This window comes from Miscanthus floridulus, chromosome 14 (genome assembly GCF_019320115.1).
Source record: "Miscanthus floridulus cultivar M001 chromosome 14, ASM1932011v1, whole genome shotgun sequence".
Classification (NCBI taxonomy): domain Eukaryota; kingdom Viridiplantae; phylum Streptophyta; class Magnoliopsida; order Poales; family Poaceae; genus Miscanthus; species Miscanthus floridulus.
This window is the reverse complement of record NC_089593.1, coordinates 94,821,784-94,842,447: the sequence shown is the minus strand read 5'-3', so window position 1 is coordinate 94,842,447 and position 20,664 is coordinate 94,821,784. Positions and strand designations below refer to the sequence as shown.

General features: G+C 43.9%; 2 protein-coding genes across 7 annotated transcripts; both read left to right on the top strand.

Moving 5' to 3' along the window:
- Positions 1-485: 485 nt before the first annotated feature.
- Positions 486-11,573, top strand: LOC136506088 (serine/threonine-protein phosphatase BSL2 homolog). 2 transcript variants are annotated; one of them, XM_066501218.1, is made up of 21 exons: positions 486-1,238; positions 2,222-2,282; positions 2,441-2,519; positions 2,612-2,691; positions 2,770-2,864; positions 2,964-3,063; positions 4,120-4,189; positions 4,801-4,902; positions 5,006-5,087; positions 6,213-6,392; positions 7,664-7,931; positions 8,026-8,266; positions 8,416-8,586; positions 8,791-9,029; positions 9,470-9,554; positions 9,656-9,754; positions 9,873-10,072; positions 10,174-10,249; positions 10,338-10,473; positions 10,560-10,699; positions 10,807-11,573. In XM_066501218.1, exons 1-21 carry the CDS (start codon positions 848-850, stop codon positions 10,891-10,893), a joined length of 2,982 nt encoding a protein of 993 aa, XP_066357315.1. In that variant the 5' UTR covers positions 486-847; the 3' UTR covers positions 10,894-11,573. The 2 variants fall into 2 exon arrangements, with proteins under 2 accessions (XP_066357315.1, XP_066357314.1); XM_066501217.1 differs by having other exon boundaries at positions 488-1,238; positions 8,023-8,266.
- A 735-nt stretch (positions 11,574-12,308) lies between these two features.
- LOC136504607 (K(+) efflux antiporter 3, chloroplastic-like) lies at positions 12,309-17,769 on the top strand. Of its 5 annotated transcripts, none has more exons than XM_066499566.1 (18): positions 12,311-12,832; positions 12,921-13,022; positions 13,115-13,195; positions 13,462-13,563; positions 13,737-13,814; positions 14,058-14,126; positions 14,241-14,291; positions 14,637-14,750; positions 14,847-14,948; positions 15,044-15,178; positions 15,425-15,742; positions 15,823-15,894; positions 15,962-16,063; positions 16,180-16,341; positions 16,500-16,589; positions 16,676-16,837; positions 16,960-17,247; positions 17,346-17,769. In XM_066499566.1, the coding sequence occupies exons 1-17, from the start codon at positions 12,500-12,502 to the stop codon at positions 17,212-17,214; spliced, it is 2,328 nt and encodes a 775-aa protein (XP_066355663.1). In that variant the 5' UTR covers positions 12,311-12,499; the 3' UTR covers positions 17,215-17,247; positions 17,346-17,769. The 5 variants fall into 5 exon arrangements, with proteins under 5 accessions (XP_066355665.1, XP_066355663.1, XP_066355664.1 ...); XM_066499565.1 differs by having other exon boundaries at positions 12,312-12,832; positions 16,960-17,241; XM_066499567.1 differs by having other exon boundaries at positions 15,826-15,894; positions 16,960-17,769.
- The last annotated feature ends 2,895 nt before the right edge of the window (positions 17,770-20,664 follow it).

The window sequence follows — 20,664 nt, the reverse complement described above, 5'->3', positions numbered from 1 at the left end:
GATTATTTTTGCTTTTAGATGCTGACGCTGTTACCTTCAACGTGACGGAATGCTAGTTTCAGACAATAGTTGCATCTTTTAGTGGTATTTTACGTAACAAAATTCTTTTGATAATATTTTTCGAATCTCGTGATCTTTCGATGCTATAAAACCAATATTCTCTTACTTTAACGGCAAGATCATTAAACACATATTTTGAAGTCGTCTTGTCTCCCTCTATTTGGTCGACAAAATGTTTGAATTAAAAAAGACACTAAAATGACACCTCTTTCCTCTTATAAAATATACGACAAAATCGAAGGGTGAAAATGAGAATCCCAGGAGACAAACCCAACCTTTTGTACAAATATTCCTGGGAAAATTCTGTCACACTATAGACAGCACTACACGGCGCCCTCTCCCTGTCCGTCCTCCGTCGTCTCCGCCGTCTCTTCTTCACTTCTCTTTTCCACTGGAGTCCCCCACCTCCCCCGCATTTCCCACTCCCACTTCCAGCCTCCCCCACACCCGCATCCTCACCACCACTCTCCCCGCGCAATTCCCAAATCTCCCAGGGGCCTCTCCGCTTACCTTCCTCCCCGTCCCCTCGCGATCCCATCGCCTCGCCTCGACCCGACCCGAGTCTCGCTCGTCGCGGAGCGCCACCACCACGCCTCGCCGCCGCCGGCGAGCGGCCAATCATAGGGGTTATCTCAGGGTGATGGCGGCCGCGCTGGCCGCCGCAAGCTCGACCGTCTCCTAAGGCGGCGGTTACCCGAGGCTCAGCTCGTGCGCGCGCGTGGGGGGATCCCCGTGCTCAGCTCGCGAAACCCTAGGGGCAGCAGGAGGCGAGGCTTGGCCGGCGGCGATGGACGTGGACTCGCGCATGGCGACGGAGTCCGACTCCGACTCCGACGCGCGCGGCGGCGTGTCAGTGTCCGGGAGCGAGACCCCCACGGCGTCCCCGTCCCCGTCCCAGTCCCCGTCCGCGCCCGGGACGCCCACGGCCGCGGCCGCGTACCCGGGGCCGGTGGCGGGGCCCAGGCCTGCGCCGGGGTACACGGTGGTGGACGCCGCGATGGACAAGAAGGAGGACGGGCCGGGGTGCCGGTGCGGCCACACGCTCACCGCAGTACCGGCAGTCGGGGAGGAGGGTTCGCCCGGGTATGTGGGCCCGCGCCTGATACTCTTTGGTGGTGCCACCGCACTCGAGGGCAACTCCGCCACGCCGCCCTCGTCGGCTGGGAGCGCTGGGATCCGTATGCCCCCTTCAACCTCAGCGTACTCTTGTTTCAGATGATTATTGTAGTTTTTTGAGAGCTAGAGTTCAAAGCAAATTGAAAGGGAACAATAGGCAGGGTTTGCTTGTTAATCTCGCTTTGGAGTCGGAGCTGGGGAAAAACTGTTTTGCGATAGAATGCTTTAGGGGATATGCTAGAGGAGATTGTGGCTTTAGTGTTTCAGTCATTTTAAGTTACGATTTAGTGAAATTGGCCCTTGAGCGCGCTTGCACTTATAGGTAGGATTATGATAAAAACAAATAACTGGCTCGGAATTTGAACTGCCGTCTGATTTGGACAGTAATTATTAGTGAAATGCCAAGGCACTATGTCGTTTGGTAACTCCATGTGTGCATGCTATTACTTCGGGGCCAAATATGGTGCTTTTACATGGTTTGAGTTGCCAAGCTTAGTTAATGAACAATGAACAATAATACTCTATTACTTTTTAATTGCAGTTACTCATCAAAGTAGAATTTTTATTACAGCTGTGGCCTGTGGGACATTCTTATATTGAGAACAATTAGGACATTATGGTTCTCTTTTATGCCTATTTTTGCTGCTATCCTTTTGCGTTAGCATTATGATTCTGTGGTAAAAGGAATATTCAATGGCCCCATATTGTAATGTTTCTATGAAATTTTGCTGTGGTCAGACATTAGAGAGATCCATCGAACACTGTAGGGTAAGCTTGAAGCAGTTAGGAACTAGATTGAAATGTACTGCTTCAAAAGCTGAACACTGTAGGCTGAACTGAAGTCAGATGTCTTTCAAGTTCTCGAGGCATAATAATAATAGAGGGTCACACCTTTTATTGTACCAACTACCATATAAATCACTCAAAACAATATTGGAAATGTTGCAGGACCTTAGCCAGTGTTCAAATGGAATTTTATCTCCTTTAGGTGCAAAAGTTGACGAAATCTTACCATAACCATGTTTTCTGTATGGATCTGTCACAGGTCTTGCTGGTGCCACCGCGGATGTCCATTGTTATGATGTGTTATCAAATAAGTGGACCAGGTACAGTGTTTCAGGAATTGTCTGTATTCTGTGCAATGCAGTGCTCAGATACTATGTTTTGTCGTTATCTTTTCCCAAGTTTGTTGGATCTTATGCCCATTTCTGGATATTATGTACCACTTATTAGTTCAATTTGACCGCAACATTATTGTTGCCAGGCTTACTCCACTTGGTGAACCTCCTTCACCAAGAGCTGCACATGTAGCCACTGCCGTTGGAACAATGGTGGTCATTCAGGTACCTAGCTTAGCTGTGTCAATTTTGTTGTCAGACGAGTGCTGATGCAACAGTGATTGTCATCTATCCCTTCGTATTTTGTTACCTTTTAGGGTGGAATTGGCCCTGCTGGCTTATCGGCTGAGGACCTTCATGTTCTGGATCTTACACAACAACGACCGCGATGGCATAGGTGGTTACTATTCTACTGTGGTTTAAATTTGGACTGTTAGTTTAACTATCTGCTGAGCATTCTATTTCTTGTTCACAGAGTTGTGGTTCAAGGTCCTGGTCCTGGTCCACGGTATGGACATGTGATGGCCTTGGTTGGGCAGCGATTCTTATTGACAATTGGTGGCAATGATGGTAGGAATTTGCTTATGCGTCTGTCATGTCTAGATTATAGCTACATGCAGATCGTTCCAGCTAACCAATATTGATAGCAAGACTGCATCGATGTTTCAGGAAAACGGCCCTTGGCAGATGTATGGGCCCTTGATACTGCTGCTAAGCCATATGAATGGAGAAAACTTGAGCCGGAAGGTGAAGGGCCACCACCATGCATGTAAGTGCAAGTGCTCCAATAATAATGAGGAAATTTTGGCCCTTTTGGATTCTTACTTAAATCAATGAGCTTAAAACACTTCGATTCATGGCATGATGTTGCTGCATACATTAATGAGCTGCTTTTGATTCATGTTAAATTGCTTCGTAATTTATAGTAAAGTTCCCAGTGCTTTTCTTCCCTTTTTATTCTATCATTCTGTGTGGTATGCAGCTGCTTGTTCTGGCACCATTGTTAGTTTTAGTACTGCTTTTATGTCTTCTGGGGCAATTAAGGAAAACTTTTTCTTTGGACCAAAGACCACTTGGCCCAGCTTTATTGAAAGCTTAATAGGAGTTACTGGAGTAAGGCAGTTTACAACCAAAAGTACTGAACCTCCCTACCATAGGAAGACTCAACAACCAGCTTCGACAACCAAACTTCTAACTACCGTGACCAACCAGATACCACCTCTCCAACCAGTTCCTCCCACATCACAGAAACCAACAGGACCAGCATCACTAAGACACTAGCACTCTCTTGACCGAAAGTAAAATAGAAAGCAGCACTCAGCCTTAAAAGAACAAGGCTACACATTTGCCACCAGCTGCGTCAGACTCTACATTTGTGCCTCCATCGTGGCCTTCTTGTCTGGAACCAGCACCTTGAGCACTTCAGCAATGCCATCAGCTTGTGCATCATCGTCTTTGGATCTATCAGCACCTTGGTGAAAACCAGGTCATACCTTGCCTTCCATAATCCGTAGCACCCACATCGCCCCTGCACAGAAGAATAACATCATCAGTCTTTTTTCCTTACCTTTCCCTGTACAGCTGATATTATTGTTGTCTTACAAAGCTGTGCTAAAACTACGAAGAAAGTTTTGTTCAGTCTATTTGTATGACAAACACCATACATCTGATTGGATGGAACCTTTCGCTACCGACTATACTCCACATCTAGTTATTTGTTGTAGTGAGATAATCTGCTCAAACCATATTTCTGTAAGCTGCTGAATGTATATATGTTTCTTTCCCTGTGTATTCTCTGTTAACTGTATTACATGGTGATGCACAGGTATGCAACTGCTAGTGCCCGTTCTGATGGCCTCCTTTTGCTTTGTGGTGGAAGGGATGCAAATAGTGTGGTAAGTGCCATGTTATTTGTGGGAGTAGCATCTCCTGTAGTCTAGCAAAATTTAGGAGTTGCTGATTGGGGATATTTGGTTGCTTGACCATTTATAATTTATTCTAATAGGAGTATAGGGTATTAAATTTGCCTGTCTCTGTTTTTTGGAGTTAAAGGCAGCTTAAGTTGCATAAGGGTTCAATGTGGCATTTCTGGTAATTAGATGAATGATAGTTAGAAGCACCGTCTGTTATATGATGCATATTTTTCTTTTTAGTCTTGTTATCACATCCTTTTCTGTGACATTGGATGAGTTCTTTTAAAGTGATTTTCAAGTGTACAGAATCCATAATGGTATGTTTGAGTCAGTTACCTACAAAATTGTGTCCTATATGAACTTTGGATCAGTCTGAAAAAAATCCTGCTCACCTGGCCATGAAACTAAATCTGTATCCACTTGATCAGCGTGCTACTATTGAATCAAATTAAAGACCTCTAAGATGGGACTTTCTGTAATTGCACTGGATTTTGAAACTACAGTGGTCCCTGTGTCTAATTTCCTTTGCAAAGCATACTTAGTCACAAATAATGACATTCTTTTGTCTTTTCCCCCTTGACTCTGATCATCAGCCCCTATCGAGTGCATATGGGCTTGCTAAGCATAGAGATGGGCGCTGGGAGTGGGCAATTGCCCCTGGTGTGTCTCCATCACCCAGATATCAACATGCAGCTGTAAGTTGTCTACCTATTTGTTCCCTATTTTCACTTATTTATTTGAAGTTGAGATTTATCCAAAGTGTTATTAATGTAATGTTTTTTTCTTCTGTTGCAATAGGTTTTTGTCAATGCACGGCTTCATGTCTCAGGAGGGGCTCTTGGGGGTGGTCGCATGGTAGAAGACTCCTCAAGTGTTGCAGGTTCCATATTTTTAACTTTCTTTGGTCAGCATATTTTCATGGTATTCGATAATCGATTGCAAATTATACCACTTCTATTACAAGTCAACATATAGATCTCAGTTTCTTTGCAGGTTACTAGCAGAAAAGTAATTTAGAAATAATTACTATCTTTTACTAAGCGCAACGTTGTAGTTTTTGTTGTTGGTAAATTGCTCATATGCTGCTATGGTTGATTAGTAAATACAAGCAAGGTTTGAAAAAATGTCATTAATCGTACGTTTAGGCGCGCTTAAACGCTAGGCGGAGACCCATTGTCTCGCCTAGGCCATAGGTGTTCAATTAAACGCACCATGAACTACCAGAACCCATGGATGGCAAAGAAAGGAAGAGAAGAAACGAGATTAGGATGGCAAAATGGTTCGTTGGATTATGATTCCTTCTATGCCTACCTCGTGGTGTCCACGTTGCTCGATTTCGCTCACCCCCTGCTGGACTTAGCCCCTTCTGCTCGATTTCTCCATGTGCGCAGCCGAAGCAGAGGTGCCATGGAGAGGGAGAGGACAGGGTGCGCATGGGCAGAGTTGAGGTGCGCGCATGGAAGAGCGGACGGGGCGAGCGCAGGAGGAGCAGAGGGGGCGCACCATCGAGAGGGGGAGCAACGGACAGGAACACGCGGGCAAGCCGGCGGAGTGGCGGCGGCGGGGCTGTGTGTGAGAGGATTGGGCGATTGGCTGCTGGAATCAGTGGTGGTAGGGTATCGTGAGTGTTTATATGGGTTAATGGGCTTCCTGCCTTAGTGGGCCGAGTGGGCTGTGATGACATTGCTCTTCCTTTTCTATTTATTCTTTTACATTTATACAACCAAATCTCCTAATACGTACTAACGTTTAATCGCGTTTAATCTACGTTTACGCATCCTAGGCGCCTGCCTAGCGCCTAGCGTTTTCTTGAACCTAAAATACAAGTACTTGTGTCGTTACTGGCTACTTGTAATGCAAATGACCTTTTTCATTAAAGCATATGGTTTGTAAAATACCTGAACATGGTCAGTACTTTCAGCATTGACCACTCAATCTTTTATGTAAGTAATATTTCTATTTCCATGTCTATCTACTTAGTTTCTGTGCCATGCTGCCTTTTCAGTGTTGGACACTGCTGCTGGAGTTTGGTGTGATACCAAATCAGTAGTTACAACTCCAAGGACAGGAAGATATAGTGCAGATGCAGCAGGTGGTGATGCTTCTGTAGAGCTTACACGGCGGTGCAGGCATGCAGCTGCCGCTGTTGGTGATCTGATATTTGTTTATGGAGGTTTACGGGGAGGTAAGACACTTCAGTCTCTTAGTTCATCTAATTTCTGATATCAAGTATCATACATCTCTGCTCCCCTCTTGCCACGTGTGTCCTGTTTTCTCTGACTGAACCTGTCCTATTTTTTATGGAAAACATTGATTTCTCTTGTTTGCATGAAATTGATTACTGAATTGGATTGCTTCAAATTTCCTGGAGCATATATATTGAAGAAACAGAAGGGCGGGCCTGGTGCAAGCGGTAGAGTCTTACCGCCTGTGATCGGAAGGTTCCGGGTTCGAGTTGCGGTCTCCTCGCATTGCACAGGCGAGGGTAAGGCTTGCCACTGACACCCTTCCCCAGACCCCGCACAGAGCGGGAGCTCTCTGCACTGGGTACGCCCTTTTTATATATATTGAAGAAACAATTCTTGATATAGATTCCAGCAGATAAATAAATCAAGGTTAATCACCTGAAGCTGCCCTTGCATTATATTTTTCAACTTCAGGTGACTGGCCATTGTTGTATAAGCTACACATACTTGGTCTTTTCGAATGCTACTTGCTTCTTGTTTGATGCACATACCTTCATTGGTAATTTTTTGGTTAGCTGAAGTTATTGATTGATGTTACTATGTTATAGATCAGATTTCCTGCATTTACAGTGCCAGACATTTACTTACAGATGATTTTTCCTTATTTACAAAATTTGATACTAAGGTTTAAGAGAACAGAAGGTTAATTCTGAACTTAATTGTATGCAATTTAATTTCATTTCTTGATTGTTGAGTAACCGTGTCTCAGTTGCATTGATTGTTCTACTGAGATGGATCCTTGGCAGTAATAGTAATTGTTCACATCAGCCCCATGCCATGTACTTGGTATTGGTTCCATTATTGAATGATATATACATTTGTACATAGTTTCCTCTGTGATTTGATTTATTTTGATCACGTAAGTGACGTTCTTATGCATGAAGCTTAAGAATCTGCCATGTTCCTGTCAGTTATCAGACACATGTGCTTCCTTTTAATGTTACTCTTGAGACATCTTTACTGGATATGCTCGTTGGATACACATTCCTTATAATCCTTTTCATCTTGGAGAAGATATTAGGAATTTCGGGTACCAAGTGATTAGCACAAACATAATTAGAATTTTCACTATGCTCATCACTGTGCAACTCCTAAGAGTTTTTCTAGATGTGGTTTTTGGGACTGCATTTCTGACATTTCTTTTTGTCTCAGATACATAGGTTGATTATCTTAGTCTATTGATACCAAATCTAATGCAATTGCTCCACAGGTGTGCTGCTAGATGACCTCCTAGTTGCTGAAGATCTTGCTGCTGCTGAAACAACCAGTGCAGCTAATCATGCAGCAGCTGCTGCTGCATCTGCAAATGTACAAAGAGAAGCTGGTAGATATGCCTACAACGATGAACAATCAGGACAAACAGTTACAGTTTCAAGTCCTGATGGAGCTGTTGTTCTTGGGACTCCGGTTGCTCCTCCGGTCAATGGGGACATGTATACTGATATTAGTCCTGAGAATGCCATTATCCAGGGACAGAGGTTTGGATCATTTGTCTCCTAGACCAGAACTGAGTTTTCTTTGAAGTTTCTATGCATTGAGATGTGTGTTTCAAACTTATTTTCTGTGCAGAAGATTGAGCAAAGGTGTTGATTATTTGGTTGAAGCATCAGCTGCAGAGGCTGAGGCAATCAGTGCTACTTTAGCTGCTGTAAAGGCTAGGCAAGTTAACGGTGAGATGGAGCATTCACCTGACAGGGAACAGTCTCCAGACGCTGCACCAAGTACCAAGCAAAATTCAAGCCTCATAAAACCAGATCCTGCTCTTGTGAACAATTCAACACCACCTCCTGGGGTTCGGTTGCACCATAGAGCAGTGAGTTGAAAACGTAGTTCATTTTGCTTCTTGTTTAAATTTAATTATTCTATTCTTATTTAGACATTCAATATGTTTTATCTTAGAAGTCATTGCCCGAAAATAGTTCTTATTTGTTTTGACACTAGTCACATATTTTGGTCTTGTAGGTTGTGGTAGCAGCAGAAACTGGAGGTGCCTTAGGTGGCATGGTTAGACAGCTGTCGATTGACCAGTTTGAGAATGAAGGTAGAAGGGTCATTTATGGCACCCCTGAGAATGCAACTGCGGCAAGGAAATTACTAGATCGACAAATGTCTATTAATAGTGTGCCCAAAAAGGTATTCTAAAATTTTCTATTACGCATAAGATTATATATCAAAAGCAACATGTGCTAGAAATACTTATTTGAAACTGAAGAGTTATTATCGTAATGGCTTCTGCTAAAAAACAAGCACTTCAGATGATGTTTTCTCTAAGATGAAGATTTCTATATTGCTTTGCTAATTACTCACCTAATTATATTTTGTGGCCCAATTATCCAGGTAATTGCTTCTCTTCTGAAACCTCGTGGTTGGAAGCCCCCTGTGCAAAGGCAGTTCTTTCTTGACTGCAATGAGATTGCAGATCTGTGTGATAGTGCTGAAAGAATATTTTCAAGTGAACCTAGCGTCTTACAGCTAAAAGCTCCCATTAAGATATTTGGTGATCTGCATGGTCAATTTGGTGACCTCATGCGCTTATTTGATGAATACGGTGCTCCTTCAACAGCTGGAGATATTGCGTGAGTATTTTGTGATTTGTTTCTTATTTTTCTCTATTTCCTGGATTTGGCTAGAAGGGCGGGCCTGGTGCAAGCGGTAGAGTCTTACCGCCTGTGACCGGAAGGTCCCGGGTTCGAGTCGCGGTCTCCTCGCATTCCACAGGCGAGGGTAAGGCTTGCCACTAACACCCTTCCCCAGACCCCGCACAGAGCGGGAGCTCTCTGCACTGGGTACGTCCTTTTTTTTTTTCCTGGATTTGGCTAATATTGTTTTGGAATCTGGAACTCTAAACTATTTTGGTTTCCGAGACTCCCTAGATGCCTATTCTGTAAAAGAAATAATAGAAATCTCGATGTAAAGTTGAAGTTCTTCATTTATTATGTGATATAAATGCTCCTGATATTTATGTAGCAGGCTCTCCTGACTTCGTATGTACTTTTTTTAACTAAAAAAAATGCAGTTACATAGATTATCTTTTCTTGGGAGATTATGTCGATCGTGGTCAGCATAGTCTGGAGACAATCAGTCTTCTCCTTGCACTGAAGGTAGTCTTACTAGGCTGCAAATATGCATTGCAGCTGTGCCTTTTCATCAGGCGTCATTTCTTTCTAAAAAAAATTAAAATCATGTTCACTGTATAATTCAGGTTGAATATCCTCACAATGTACATTTAATTCGAGGGAATCATGAAGCAGCGGATATCAATGCTCTTTTTGGGTTCCGAATAGAGTGCATAGAGAGAATGGTAATGAGTTTGTGGTTCAATCTTTGCTGTCCTCTATACATGCCTGTCCTATGTTTTGCTGACATCATTTAAAAAAAAAAAATCTGCTGACATGTGTTATTTTATTTGCCACTAAAAGGGTGAGCGGGATGGAATCTGGACCTGGCATCGTGTGAACAGGTTATTTAATTGGCTTCCTTTGGCTGCACTAATAGAAAAGAAGATAATTTGTATGCATGGTGGTATTGGTCGGTCCATCAACCATATAGAACAAATTGAAAATCTTCAAAGACCAATTACCATGGAAGCAGGCTCAGTTGTTCTTATGGATCTTCTATGGTCAGTATTTGAACTGCTACTGTTGTCAGATTATTATTGCAAGATCCTTGTTTATCATTTGTTGATGTCATGATTAATGATTTATTTGTTTGATGCTAAAGGTCTGATCCAACTGAGAATGATAGTGTAGAGGGACTCAGGCCAAATGCACGGGGCCCTGGACTTGTTACCTTTGGGGTCAGTATCATCTGTTATTGTGCCCTTTTTGTTGTTGCTGGTTCCCATAATTTATGAATTATGCGCTTAACGTGCATTTTCACCACAGCCTGATAGAGTTATGGAGTTCTGCAACAACAATGACCTGCAGTTGATTGTGCGAGCACATGAGTGTGTGATGGATGGCTTTGAGCGTTTCGCTCAAGGTCACTTGATCACTCTTTTCTCGGCAACAAATTACTGTGGTAAGCATAAGCTTTTCAGATGTGACTCATTTCCTGTTTTCTCATGCACTTGGATTGTCCAGTTATTTAATATGGTATGCGTGCAGGAACGGCAAACAACGCAGGTGCAATCTTAGTTCTCGGAAGGGATCTGGTGGTGGTTCCAAAACTCATCCATCCTTTGCCGCCTGCCATTACGTCACCTGAGACCTCTCCAGAGCATCATATTGAGGACACATGGATGCAGGTAATGGTGGTTTATATATAATATTAGATACCGGTAACTGGTGTATTCGTGGTGACTGTTACTGCTTTGGCCATTTCTAACACATATTTTATTGAAATAAAATTCAGGAGTTGAATGCCAACAGACCGCCAACACCAACCAGGGGCCGCCCTCAAGCACCCAACAATGACCGAGGCTCCCTTGCCTGGATATAGCGGCCTGGCCATATTATGAAACAATCGATTTCTTGCCTCCCTCCCACCAGTGGCTTGAGGCTATATCCAGGCATCCTGGGCACATGCAGGCGGTCTGTGCTGAAAGCACATGCTAGCCCAAAACAACGTCGAAAGGAAACTTTTCAGGGAGCGAGACTAAGCGGTGCTCTGAAGACGAAGGCCAGAGAAGATTCACCAGTCACCGCCGGCAGCGCTCCCCAAATCCTTTCCCCAAACATGAGAAGTAGAAGAACAGAACCAAGTGTTGGTAAACCACAGGGTCTTGCCTGAGATCGCGCCTGTACATACTCAGATGCCAGCGGATAGCGGGGGTTGTGTATGTGTTCTTTTTGTCGAGCGTCAAAAGGGATAGCAGCGTCCATTGTACTAGGTATTCGTTTTCTGTAGATTTTTATTTGTTGTCTCATGTTGCAAAGTATGGAGTGGGAAAATGGGTTTCCTTATGTGACTGTCAGGTCTTGTATAATAGTGTTGTCGCCTGTTTATGTTAGCAGTGAGTCAGCTGTCAGCACACCTTACACCTTCCTCCTGTTGTAATTCCCGTCACCAGTGCTGAGAATGTGTACAATATATTGTTGTCTGTTGTCCAAAGTTTTGGGTTATGGACGGGTTTGGTGATTTGATTTGATTTGATTTATTAGAGAAGCAATATGTTGTCCGATTTTGAGTTTATGCTGTGCACCTTTGGGCTTCTGGGACGTGACACTGACAACGTGCGCAAGGCGACTAATCGAATGCTATATCCTGCACATCTGTGGACGCTAAGGTTTGATGGTTGCTTGCATTAGGCCTTACTATATAGCACAATTTTCAAGTAAATATAAACGTATCTTTATGATGTTTGATCGTTTACATTTTGTTGCATAAAGTCACCTTTATGTTCTAGCAGAGATTTCATGTTTCTACCAAAGGTACGTGGAGCAAGCATATTTTATTTTCATGTTTCTACTAGAGGTATGTGGGGCGAGCATATGTGTGCCTATAGGCTTCTGCAAGTATGTGTATATTAGATAATAGGGCATTGGACTTTGCTTTGAGCACTGTGCAAGTCTGCTTAAGAGTACAACTAAACATGAGCAAACAACGCTGCATAACCCTACATACAGACTAAATATTGGATCGTATTTTGTTTTTGCTATTTCTTACGATTTGGTAACATGGTGCAGCGTCAAAATTCACAGCGCAAGCGTGCGCAACTGCACATAGCCACAGTATTAGCAAAGCAATTCTGTTTTTTTTTAAACAAAAGAATCACTAGGCGTGGAGCCGTGGACAGCGACAGAACTGGTAACGGCCGAGCCGGCGACGTCGACGGCAGGGCCAGGCGCCAGCGAGAGGCGGACGAAGGCCCGCGCGGCGCTCCGGTCGCCTTATCCATCTTCCCAGCTCTCCTCCGAGTTCGCCAGGCCCCGCACGCAGCCAGATAAAAGGTACGCCCCGCGCGCGCGCGGGGACGCGACACGGCGCAGCGTCTCCTCGCCCTCCGGTGGTCCTCGTGCGCACACGCACCCACGCGCCCCGGTGAGCCTCTCCGCTTCGCCTTCGCTCCTGTAGCTTCGGCAGGCCCGCCGCCCGCCTTGGCGCCATGGCGGCGGCGGCGCTGGCACGGCACCACGTCCTCGTCCCCGCGCGCTACCACCCGCTGCCTTCCTCCGCCGCCGCCCAGGCCTGCACCGCGCCCGCGTCGGCGTCGGCCCGCTACGTCCTCCGCCGCGTGGGTGGGGCGCCCTGGTACGGGACGGCCGGGAGGAAGAGGAGGAGGAGTGGCTCCCGCTTCCGGGCGCCGCGCGCGGGGATGGACATGGACCTCGCCAGCGGCGCCGTCGAGGTGATCAACGACCTGGGCTTCGACACGCTCACCTTCCTCGGCGTCACGGTCCTCGTCGTCCCCGCCTTCCGCGTCGTCAAGGCCAGCCCAGTGAAGTATCTCTCCCCCGTCCTCCTCACCGCCACCGCCGCTTGCTCGCCCCGTGCTTACACGCCGCGCCCCCAAAATGCTGCCGCAGATTCTCGGCTTCTTCTGCGCCGGCGTCGTGCTCAACCAGTTCGGTCTCATCAGGAACCTCACCGACGTCAAGCTGCTCTCCGAGTGGGGAATCCTTTTCCTGGTGGGTACCATTCTCTAGAGCCTCGTTGGCGTTATTGCATCGCCATTGGTCTACTTGAGTGATTGATTCACCTCTCTGCCTCCGAGCCGCAGCTGTTCGAGATGGGGTTGGAGCTCTCCCTCTCTCGCCTCAAGGCTCTTGCGAGGTACGCCTTTGGGATGGGCTTGCCTCAGGTACGCTTATTCGTCCTTGTGCTACTGACTACATATATGACATATATATATGCATGGCTGTTAGTTTATGACTACAAAGTCTGTTGCGCTGATGTTCCGTGATATGAACCATCACTAGGCGCCAATGTTCTCTGTCTGAATCCGTTATGTGCCTTCTGCTTTGCACTGATGTTTCCTGGCTTACTACTCGATCACCTGGTTTCCATATGGATTTTTGGAAAGCGCTGCCATAAAGCTGATTTGCTATACCTTTCGATATCCTGAAGGTTCTTTTGTCAACCCTCGCTTTCACGGCGTTCGAGCTTCCTCCTAATGGTGCCATAGGAACAAAGATATTGCAGTTTCTCTTTAATTCAAGACCTGATCTGGTAAGATTTGTTGTAAATTGAAAATGAAAAGTACCCTTCCAGTCTTCTGTAGTCCATCCCGAGGTTTCATTCCCAGGGTACAGAATTAAGCCATCTCATATGGCCAGGGGCTAAGCTCCTTCAGTTCTTTTGCCATTCTTCATATTAGTATTTCATTTGGTTTTGATCTGCAGGTGAACATCAGGAGTATTGATGAAGCGATAGTAATTGGAGCTGCCCTCTCACTATCTTCATCTGCTTTTGTTCTCCAGGTGTGCATTCTTTTTAGGAATTACATCAGCAATCTTTCTTTGAAGTATTGGGTTTCCCCATGCTTTCACATTTGTAGCTTGTCTATTTTGGGTGAATGGCTTGACCCACGAAATGCACTCTAACATCTATGCATACAGCGGCATTTTAGTTACACAAATTGTTCAAGCAACTTGTCATGCTTACAACTGTTACATTTTTTTTGCCTTTTGCACTTGATAAGTGACTATGAATATCGTCTGCAGCTTCTTGCCGAGAAAGGTGAACTTCCAACAAGATTTGGTTCAGCTACACTGGGAATTCTTCTCCTGCAGGTGTTCGATTGAAGCTCTATACATTTTCCAGTCTCCAAAATTGTTATTATTCATGAATCCTCCGAGGAGTGCGAGGTGTATTAATTCCAGGATGTATTCTGCTGATACTCACAGGACATTGCGGTTGTCCCCCTGTTGGTCATACTCCCTGTGCTAGAGAGTCAGGTACGCAAAAGGTTAGCACTTAGATATATCAAATTACAGAAGGCTCATCTGCAAAACATGCACCTGATATACTTTCCCATTATGCTACAATGCAACCTAAGGACCTACACTAATTTCATTGAAGGATATGTGTAGTTCTAAGACCATTTTGTAGTTGATAATATTTTGCATGCTAAGTTACTAAGTTAGTATAAAAAAGGTTGATATTGTAAACATACAGATAGTCATTAACATATTACTGCATCCTACTTGTTCAGCTACTGTGCACGTTCCTAAGTATGAGCATGCTGCACTGCCTTCACATTACATTGAGTCATACAATAACATTTACTGGCTTTGTTACAGAATATCGTGGAGCGAAGTTTGTGGCCACTTTTACTAGCTGAGAGCTTAAAGGCACTGGGCGGACTTGGCTTACTTTCCCTTGGCGGGAAATACCTCATGAGACGCGTCTTTGAGGTATGTTACCTTCTACATTCTGAAATACATACTCATATTTTGTTCAATAAACTTTTGGTTTAGTATACAATGAAAACTGAATTACCATTCTGGCAGTTTGTTGCAGAGTCAAGGAGTTCAGAGGCATTTGTTGCGCTCTGTCTTCTTACAGTCGCAGGGACATCACTTATCACCCAAAAGTTGGGATTTAGTGATACAGTATGTCCTATTTGAAAATTTCAGTTAGATCCAGATTGTGCTCTTTCAGTTTTTTGAATTGCTGATTGTTTACCTCCTAACATCATCCTATGTAGCTGGGTGCATTTCTGGCTGGAGCCATTCTTGCAGAAACAAATTTCCGCACACAAATCGAAGCTGACATAAGGCCATTCAGAGGCTTGTTGCTTGGGCTGTTCTTTATGACTACAGGGACTTCCATTGACATGCAGGTACAATTGTTTCTATTTTCAAGTGAACAAATGGTTGAATGTCAATCACACTCTTTATTCATGTGCAATAGTTCATGTCTTTCCATGGCTAAGATACATAGGCCTACATGCCTTCATTTCCGTTTCCATTCGCTGGACAGTTGCTAAGTAACATTTAAAGGGGCATTGCTGTGTTTTTTTTCGTTAGTTAACAAAACATTGTTTATATGCTCGTTGATCCATCTTGACCTTTTGCATGATATGTAGCTTCTCATCCGGGAGTGGCCTAATGTTCTGTCGCTGTTGGGGGGTCTTATTGCAATCAAGACATTGATAATTACCGCAATTGGGCCTAGAGTCGGGCTAACTCTTAAAGAAAGTGTAAGGATAGGACTGCTACTTTCTCAAGGAGGCGAGTTTGGATTCGTGGTGTTTTCTTTGGCAAACAGGCTCGGTGTCCTACCACTTGAGTTAAATAAACTGCTTATAATTGTTGTTGTGCTGTCGATGGCATTAACTCCGTTACTCAATGAAGTTGGAAGAAGAGTAGCAGGGATCATTGATGAAAGATCTGAAGAAAAAGAAGTACGTAACTGCAATCATTAATACATTCACATTGACCATTAGCATATTTTTCTTGTGAACTCTAAGATGTTCTTTTGCAGAAGCCTGCTGAGATGGTGAATTACGGTGCAACTGAACCTGTTGTAATCCTTGGTTTTGGAGAGATGGGACAGGTATCTTGCATGATTTTTTTTTCTTGTTTCATTTGAGTTCAGACCCTAAAATTTCAGGTTTGTGCAGGTCCTTGCTAATTTTTTATCTGCACCATTGTCATTTGGAATTGAGAAAGACACAGAAGGATGGCCATATGTTGCATTTGATCTTAATCCTGCTGTTGTAAAGGTTGGAAATAAGAAAGCATTTTTGTATAATGATTAATGCATCTCCCCTTCTCTAACAAAAGGTGGATTGATGTGTCTTCATGTGTTTAACTAAGCTTATTTGTTCTCTCCTATCAGTCAGCTAGGAAATCAGGATTTCCTGTGCTTTACGGAGATGGTTCACGCCCTTCAGTTCTGCAATCTGCTGGCATAACGTTTCCAAAAGCTTTCATGGTTATGTATACTGGAAAGGAAAAAACAATTGAGTCTGTAAACAGATTGCGGCAAGCTTTCACTGCGGTAAGTATCTCCAAAGTGAAACTGCATTATGCTTTGCGAAATTTCAGGATTTAGTTACCAAGTTGAGACGTGCTCATATTCTCATATAGAAACCAAGAAATAGTGAAAGACGTGCAAATTAACGAACACTCTGTTGACAATACCTTCTGCTTTAACAGGTTCCGATATACGCTAGAGCTCGAGACCTCTCGCATTTGTTAGATCTTAAGAAAGCAGGTGCAACAGACGTTGTCCTGGAAAATGCTGAGGTAATTTTGTAAATAAATTCTGTGTTCACCGAGCAGCACATAAGAATTCATGTGATCACTTTTGTCTTGTCAATCTTTCGCTGCAGACTAGCTTGCAGCTAGGTTCAATGCTTTTGAAAGGACTGGGCGTCATGTCTGATGATGTATCCTTCTTGAGTAAGCTTGTGAGAGACTCAATGGAGCTACAAGCTCAGGAAGCCCTAAAAGACATTGGGGACCAAGAAGTTGATATCATGAAGCCTCTTCAGGTTCCTAAAATCTGAAAAAACAATCTCAAATTCATGGAATTGCCCCTGTGCACCCTCTTTTCTTTGAGAAAAAAAAATCATACCATTTTCATTTCTCATCTGAGCTAAATTCCTTCTTGAAGGTACGAGTGTCAGATCTAGTGGAGAGCAATGGTAATGGTTCAAGAATGGTAGCCCAGGAGCAATTGTTAAGTCTAAGTAGCCGCCCAGACATAAAGGCAATAAAACCGCCAGTGGCAAATAGGATACCTGATATGAAGGTGGAAAATGATAAGCCAGGATATGATTTTGACAGAGTAGATTCTGAAGATGGTGTGGCATACTGTCTATTGGAATCTGATGATGGAAGCGATGAAGCCTCCAGTACAAGCAAGTAAATGATTGATCAATCTGCTTGATGCAAGGTTAATGTAAATGATAGGAAGATACTCTAGCTCTAATTGTAGGATCAAGTTCATTGGTGATTGGCTAATTGCTGGGCTGATCAGACGTGCCACATTTCTTGCAGCTCCTATAGGTTTCTTGAAGCACTTCTAAAGACTGCAATACTGCATTTAAGTTCTGATATATGCAGTCGTACAGAATAGCAACAATTATACACGCATGTGGAGATATCGCGCAGCCGTGCAGCAAATCTACAAGACTGAAAATACCAAGCTTGATTTGCGCAGCTGTACAGCAAATCTAAAGTCATGCAGCAACCATAAACAGTTGAAGCTGGAGAAACTTTCAGCTGACAAATTTTCCAACACAGCCGAGTGCATGGATTTGGCAAGATCCGGTTGTAATTAGCAACATTTCAGAATTTAGAATAGCATTTTTCACAGCACAGATTTATATTGATTGAAGTGACAATGTAATAAACTTCCATTGATAGATTGTACATTATTGTACAATATATATTTCTGTTTCCTAATGTGTACTAGATTGTATATACCTGAGCAGTTTATCATGTATCAACATCCAACTAAGTGCTGAACTAAATCGTGTGTTGTCATCATGTCGCATTTTCAGTAAAGACAGGAGCTTACGGTGCCATATAGGACTGACATCGGCCGCACACGCTGCCTGCCTGACAACCTCCGCCCCACCCACCGCCTATGCGCGGCGCAAAAACAAAGTAGCGGCGAGGAAACTGCCAGCGCCCCGCGCGATGCGGAGAGGATTGGGCTGCAACCTAATCCTCAACCACATCCACTGCCGCAACCAAACTGACACCCACAACCCAAAAAACCCCAAATCCAAACCAAATTGGAACGGAATCAGTGAGAGGGAGGCGACGCACAGAAACAGCAAGGGGCGGAGCACAAAGGTCGCCTCTCAAATCGCCCCGACGACGAGACAATCGACGTGGAAGAACACCTCTCCCCTTCCCTCAACACAGCACACAACAACAAAATCTACACCACCACCACGAAATGGGATCTAATACGCACCTTTGGAAGGAGTCCGCGACGGAGAAGAACGAGTTCGTCGGAGCACAGCCTCTGGATCCAAAATCGTCTCTCCGATCGCCTCGGGAGCACCTGGGGAAGACTAAGCGAACTGGCGAAGAAGACTAAGCGGTGGGCTTTGGGGAAATGAACCGACGCAATTCCCAATTCAAAACAGTGAAGACACTACACCACAGTGGGTGGTGCCGACAAGATGACCCCACAAGGCAGAGACACAAAAAAAAATTTGTGTGCTATGAGGAGGAGAAACACATGTGTGCTCTATAGCAATACTCTTTAAGTAAACAATTTAATCAACACGGTGCTCATCCTCAGCCCCAGCAGCTATGAATCATTTAGAATGCTTAGAAAGAGGAAAGACAATATTTTAATACTCCATTTGTATTGTAAGTTGTTTAGGTTCTTTTAAATATTGTAGATTTTACTATACATCTAGACATAACATATATCTAGGGTAGTCTTTTTTTTAAATTACACAGTACAATGTTGATGCTCATAACACGCACGTACACTCATCCTTATGAACACATGAACACATGTACACAAACCCTATCTCTATGAGCACCTTCGAAGGACTGAGCAGACAGATCTCAACACGCACGCGCACTCACCCCTAAGAACACACGTACGCAAACCCTGCTCCTATGAGAACCTCCGAAGGACTGAGCCGACAACGTCGTTAAATTATGGAATAAATCCAAGAAAATATGAGCACTCGTGCCAAGTCGAGGACTTGAATCTGGATGGGTAGATTGCACCACAAGGAACCCAACTGACTAATGTATGATCAGTTTGCGGCGAGGGCAATCTTCTTGAGGAAGAAGTAGATGGTTTCATGTTTTTTACAGCTTATAAGACTGTCTCCGACAAGGAACCCATATGGGCACCCAAACCCAAAATGGGTAGCAAGAGACCTAAAATCAGCCTTCAACAGAGTACTTATATGGGAGACCTATTTTTGGTTGCCTGAGAGCAGAGATGAAAACGGAACGGATATTTTCCGACCGTATTCGAATCCGAATCCGTTTAGAGGGGTTGAGATCTGTCCGTATCCGAGTCCGGATATCCAACATCCGATACCGTATCCGTATCCGAATACTCAAATCGCATATTTATGATGTCGATATCCAATCGTATCCTATCTGACATAGTTGACACTATCCGTATTCGAATCCGAATCCGGACAAAAATATGAAAACAAATGTAATATCGGTGATATCCGTCCGTATCCGATCCATTTTCATCCCTACCTGAGAGACACAACCCAAATATGGGCATCCTCTCTCCGGGAAACTCATTTGTAGAAAGGATTCTCTTTTGGGTCTTGTTGTTGGAGAAGATGCTGAATAAGTATTGAACCTTTTGTCTGTAGCGCTACCCAAAAGACAAATGAGTCTTGTATTTTGGATGTTGTTGATGGAGATAGCCTAAGTTTCAATCTCTACAAGCTAGCTATTTCTACTTTTCTTCCTCACGGGCCCACAGGCAGGCATTACATAGACCCAATCCGGGCCGGACAAACTCTGGTTCGCGATCCGGTGGCGGAAATTCTCATGGGCTTGCTGAAGGGCTGGGCCGCCATGTATGGAGCGATGACAGACGCATAGAGCCAAACCGACTTTTAATTTGAAAAAAAATGGAGGGAGCGAAACAACTGCGCTGTGTGGAGTCATGCATGTAGTGCTGGTTGGTTCACTTATCTTCTGAATGGCTAGGTGTGGTTGCAGCAGCCAGCTCCAACCCGGTTTTGGCTACACACATTGGTTAATTGACAAACAGTTATACTCATTCGGTTCTAAATGAATAATATGTAGTCGCAAAAATATAAATAAATGAATAATATGTAGGCCATTAAGTTTTGTCATCTCAATTCAAACTTTTCTAGTTTTGATCAAATTTATAGAAATAAACACCAAAATGCATTTTATAATGTTCTTATTTGATATTGTATGCGGTACTATACTTTTTTATAAAAAATAGTAGGGAGTTTGACTTAGGACAAAACTAAAACGCGTCTTCTTAATTTTGATATTACCCAGACACACCATCAGTTCTTCTCTGTTATTTTTCACATTGTCACAGTAGTAGCATCCTTTGGACATCAGTCCTATATACTTTTCCTAAATTAAAACACTGACTACTAGAAATATACAATTTTCTCATATCTAATTTGTTTTCACGTCTATAAGGAAAATGGACCCTTGGCCCATTTACTTTGGATTTTGGTGTTTGATGACCAACACAACTAAATTGGACTAATGAATTTGCAAGTGTTTGTTTTGTAGCTCAATAGGGTGCAAGACGTAACTTGGACGAAGGCGATGTGATGATCCGATGATCAACACCTCAAGCAAGACCTTAGGAGCACAAGAG

What these genes read in the sequence shown, in the direction of transcription:
- LOC136506088 (XM_066501217.1), top strand. Translation starts at nt 848, where the DNA reads ATGGACGTGGACTCGCGCATGGCGACGGAGTCCGACTCCGACTCCGAC. An exon ending in GAAGGGCCACCACCATGCAT is followed by an intron (nt 3,064 to 4,119) that starts GTAAGTGCAAGT and finishes GGTGATGCACAG; the next exon opens with GTATGCAACTGCTAGTGCCC. An exon ending in TTGAGGACACATGGATGCAG is followed by an intron (nt 10,700 to 10,806) that starts GTAATGGTGGTT and finishes AATAAAATTCAG; the next exon opens with GAGTTGAATGCCAACAGACC.
- LOC136504607 (XM_066499566.1), top strand. Translation starts at nt 12,500, where the DNA reads ATGGCGGCGGCGGCGCTGGCACGGCACCACGTCCTCGTCCCCGCGCGC. An exon ending in GCGTCGTCAAGGCCAGCCCA is followed by an intron (nt 12,833 to 12,920) that starts GTGAAGTATCTC and finishes ATGCTGCCGCAG; the next exon opens with ATTCTCGGCTTCTTCTGCGC. An exon ending in TTGGGATGGGCTTGCCTCAG is followed by an intron (nt 13,196 to 13,461) that starts GTACGCTTATTC and finishes GATATCCTGAAG; the next exon opens with GTTCTTTTGTCAACCCTCGC.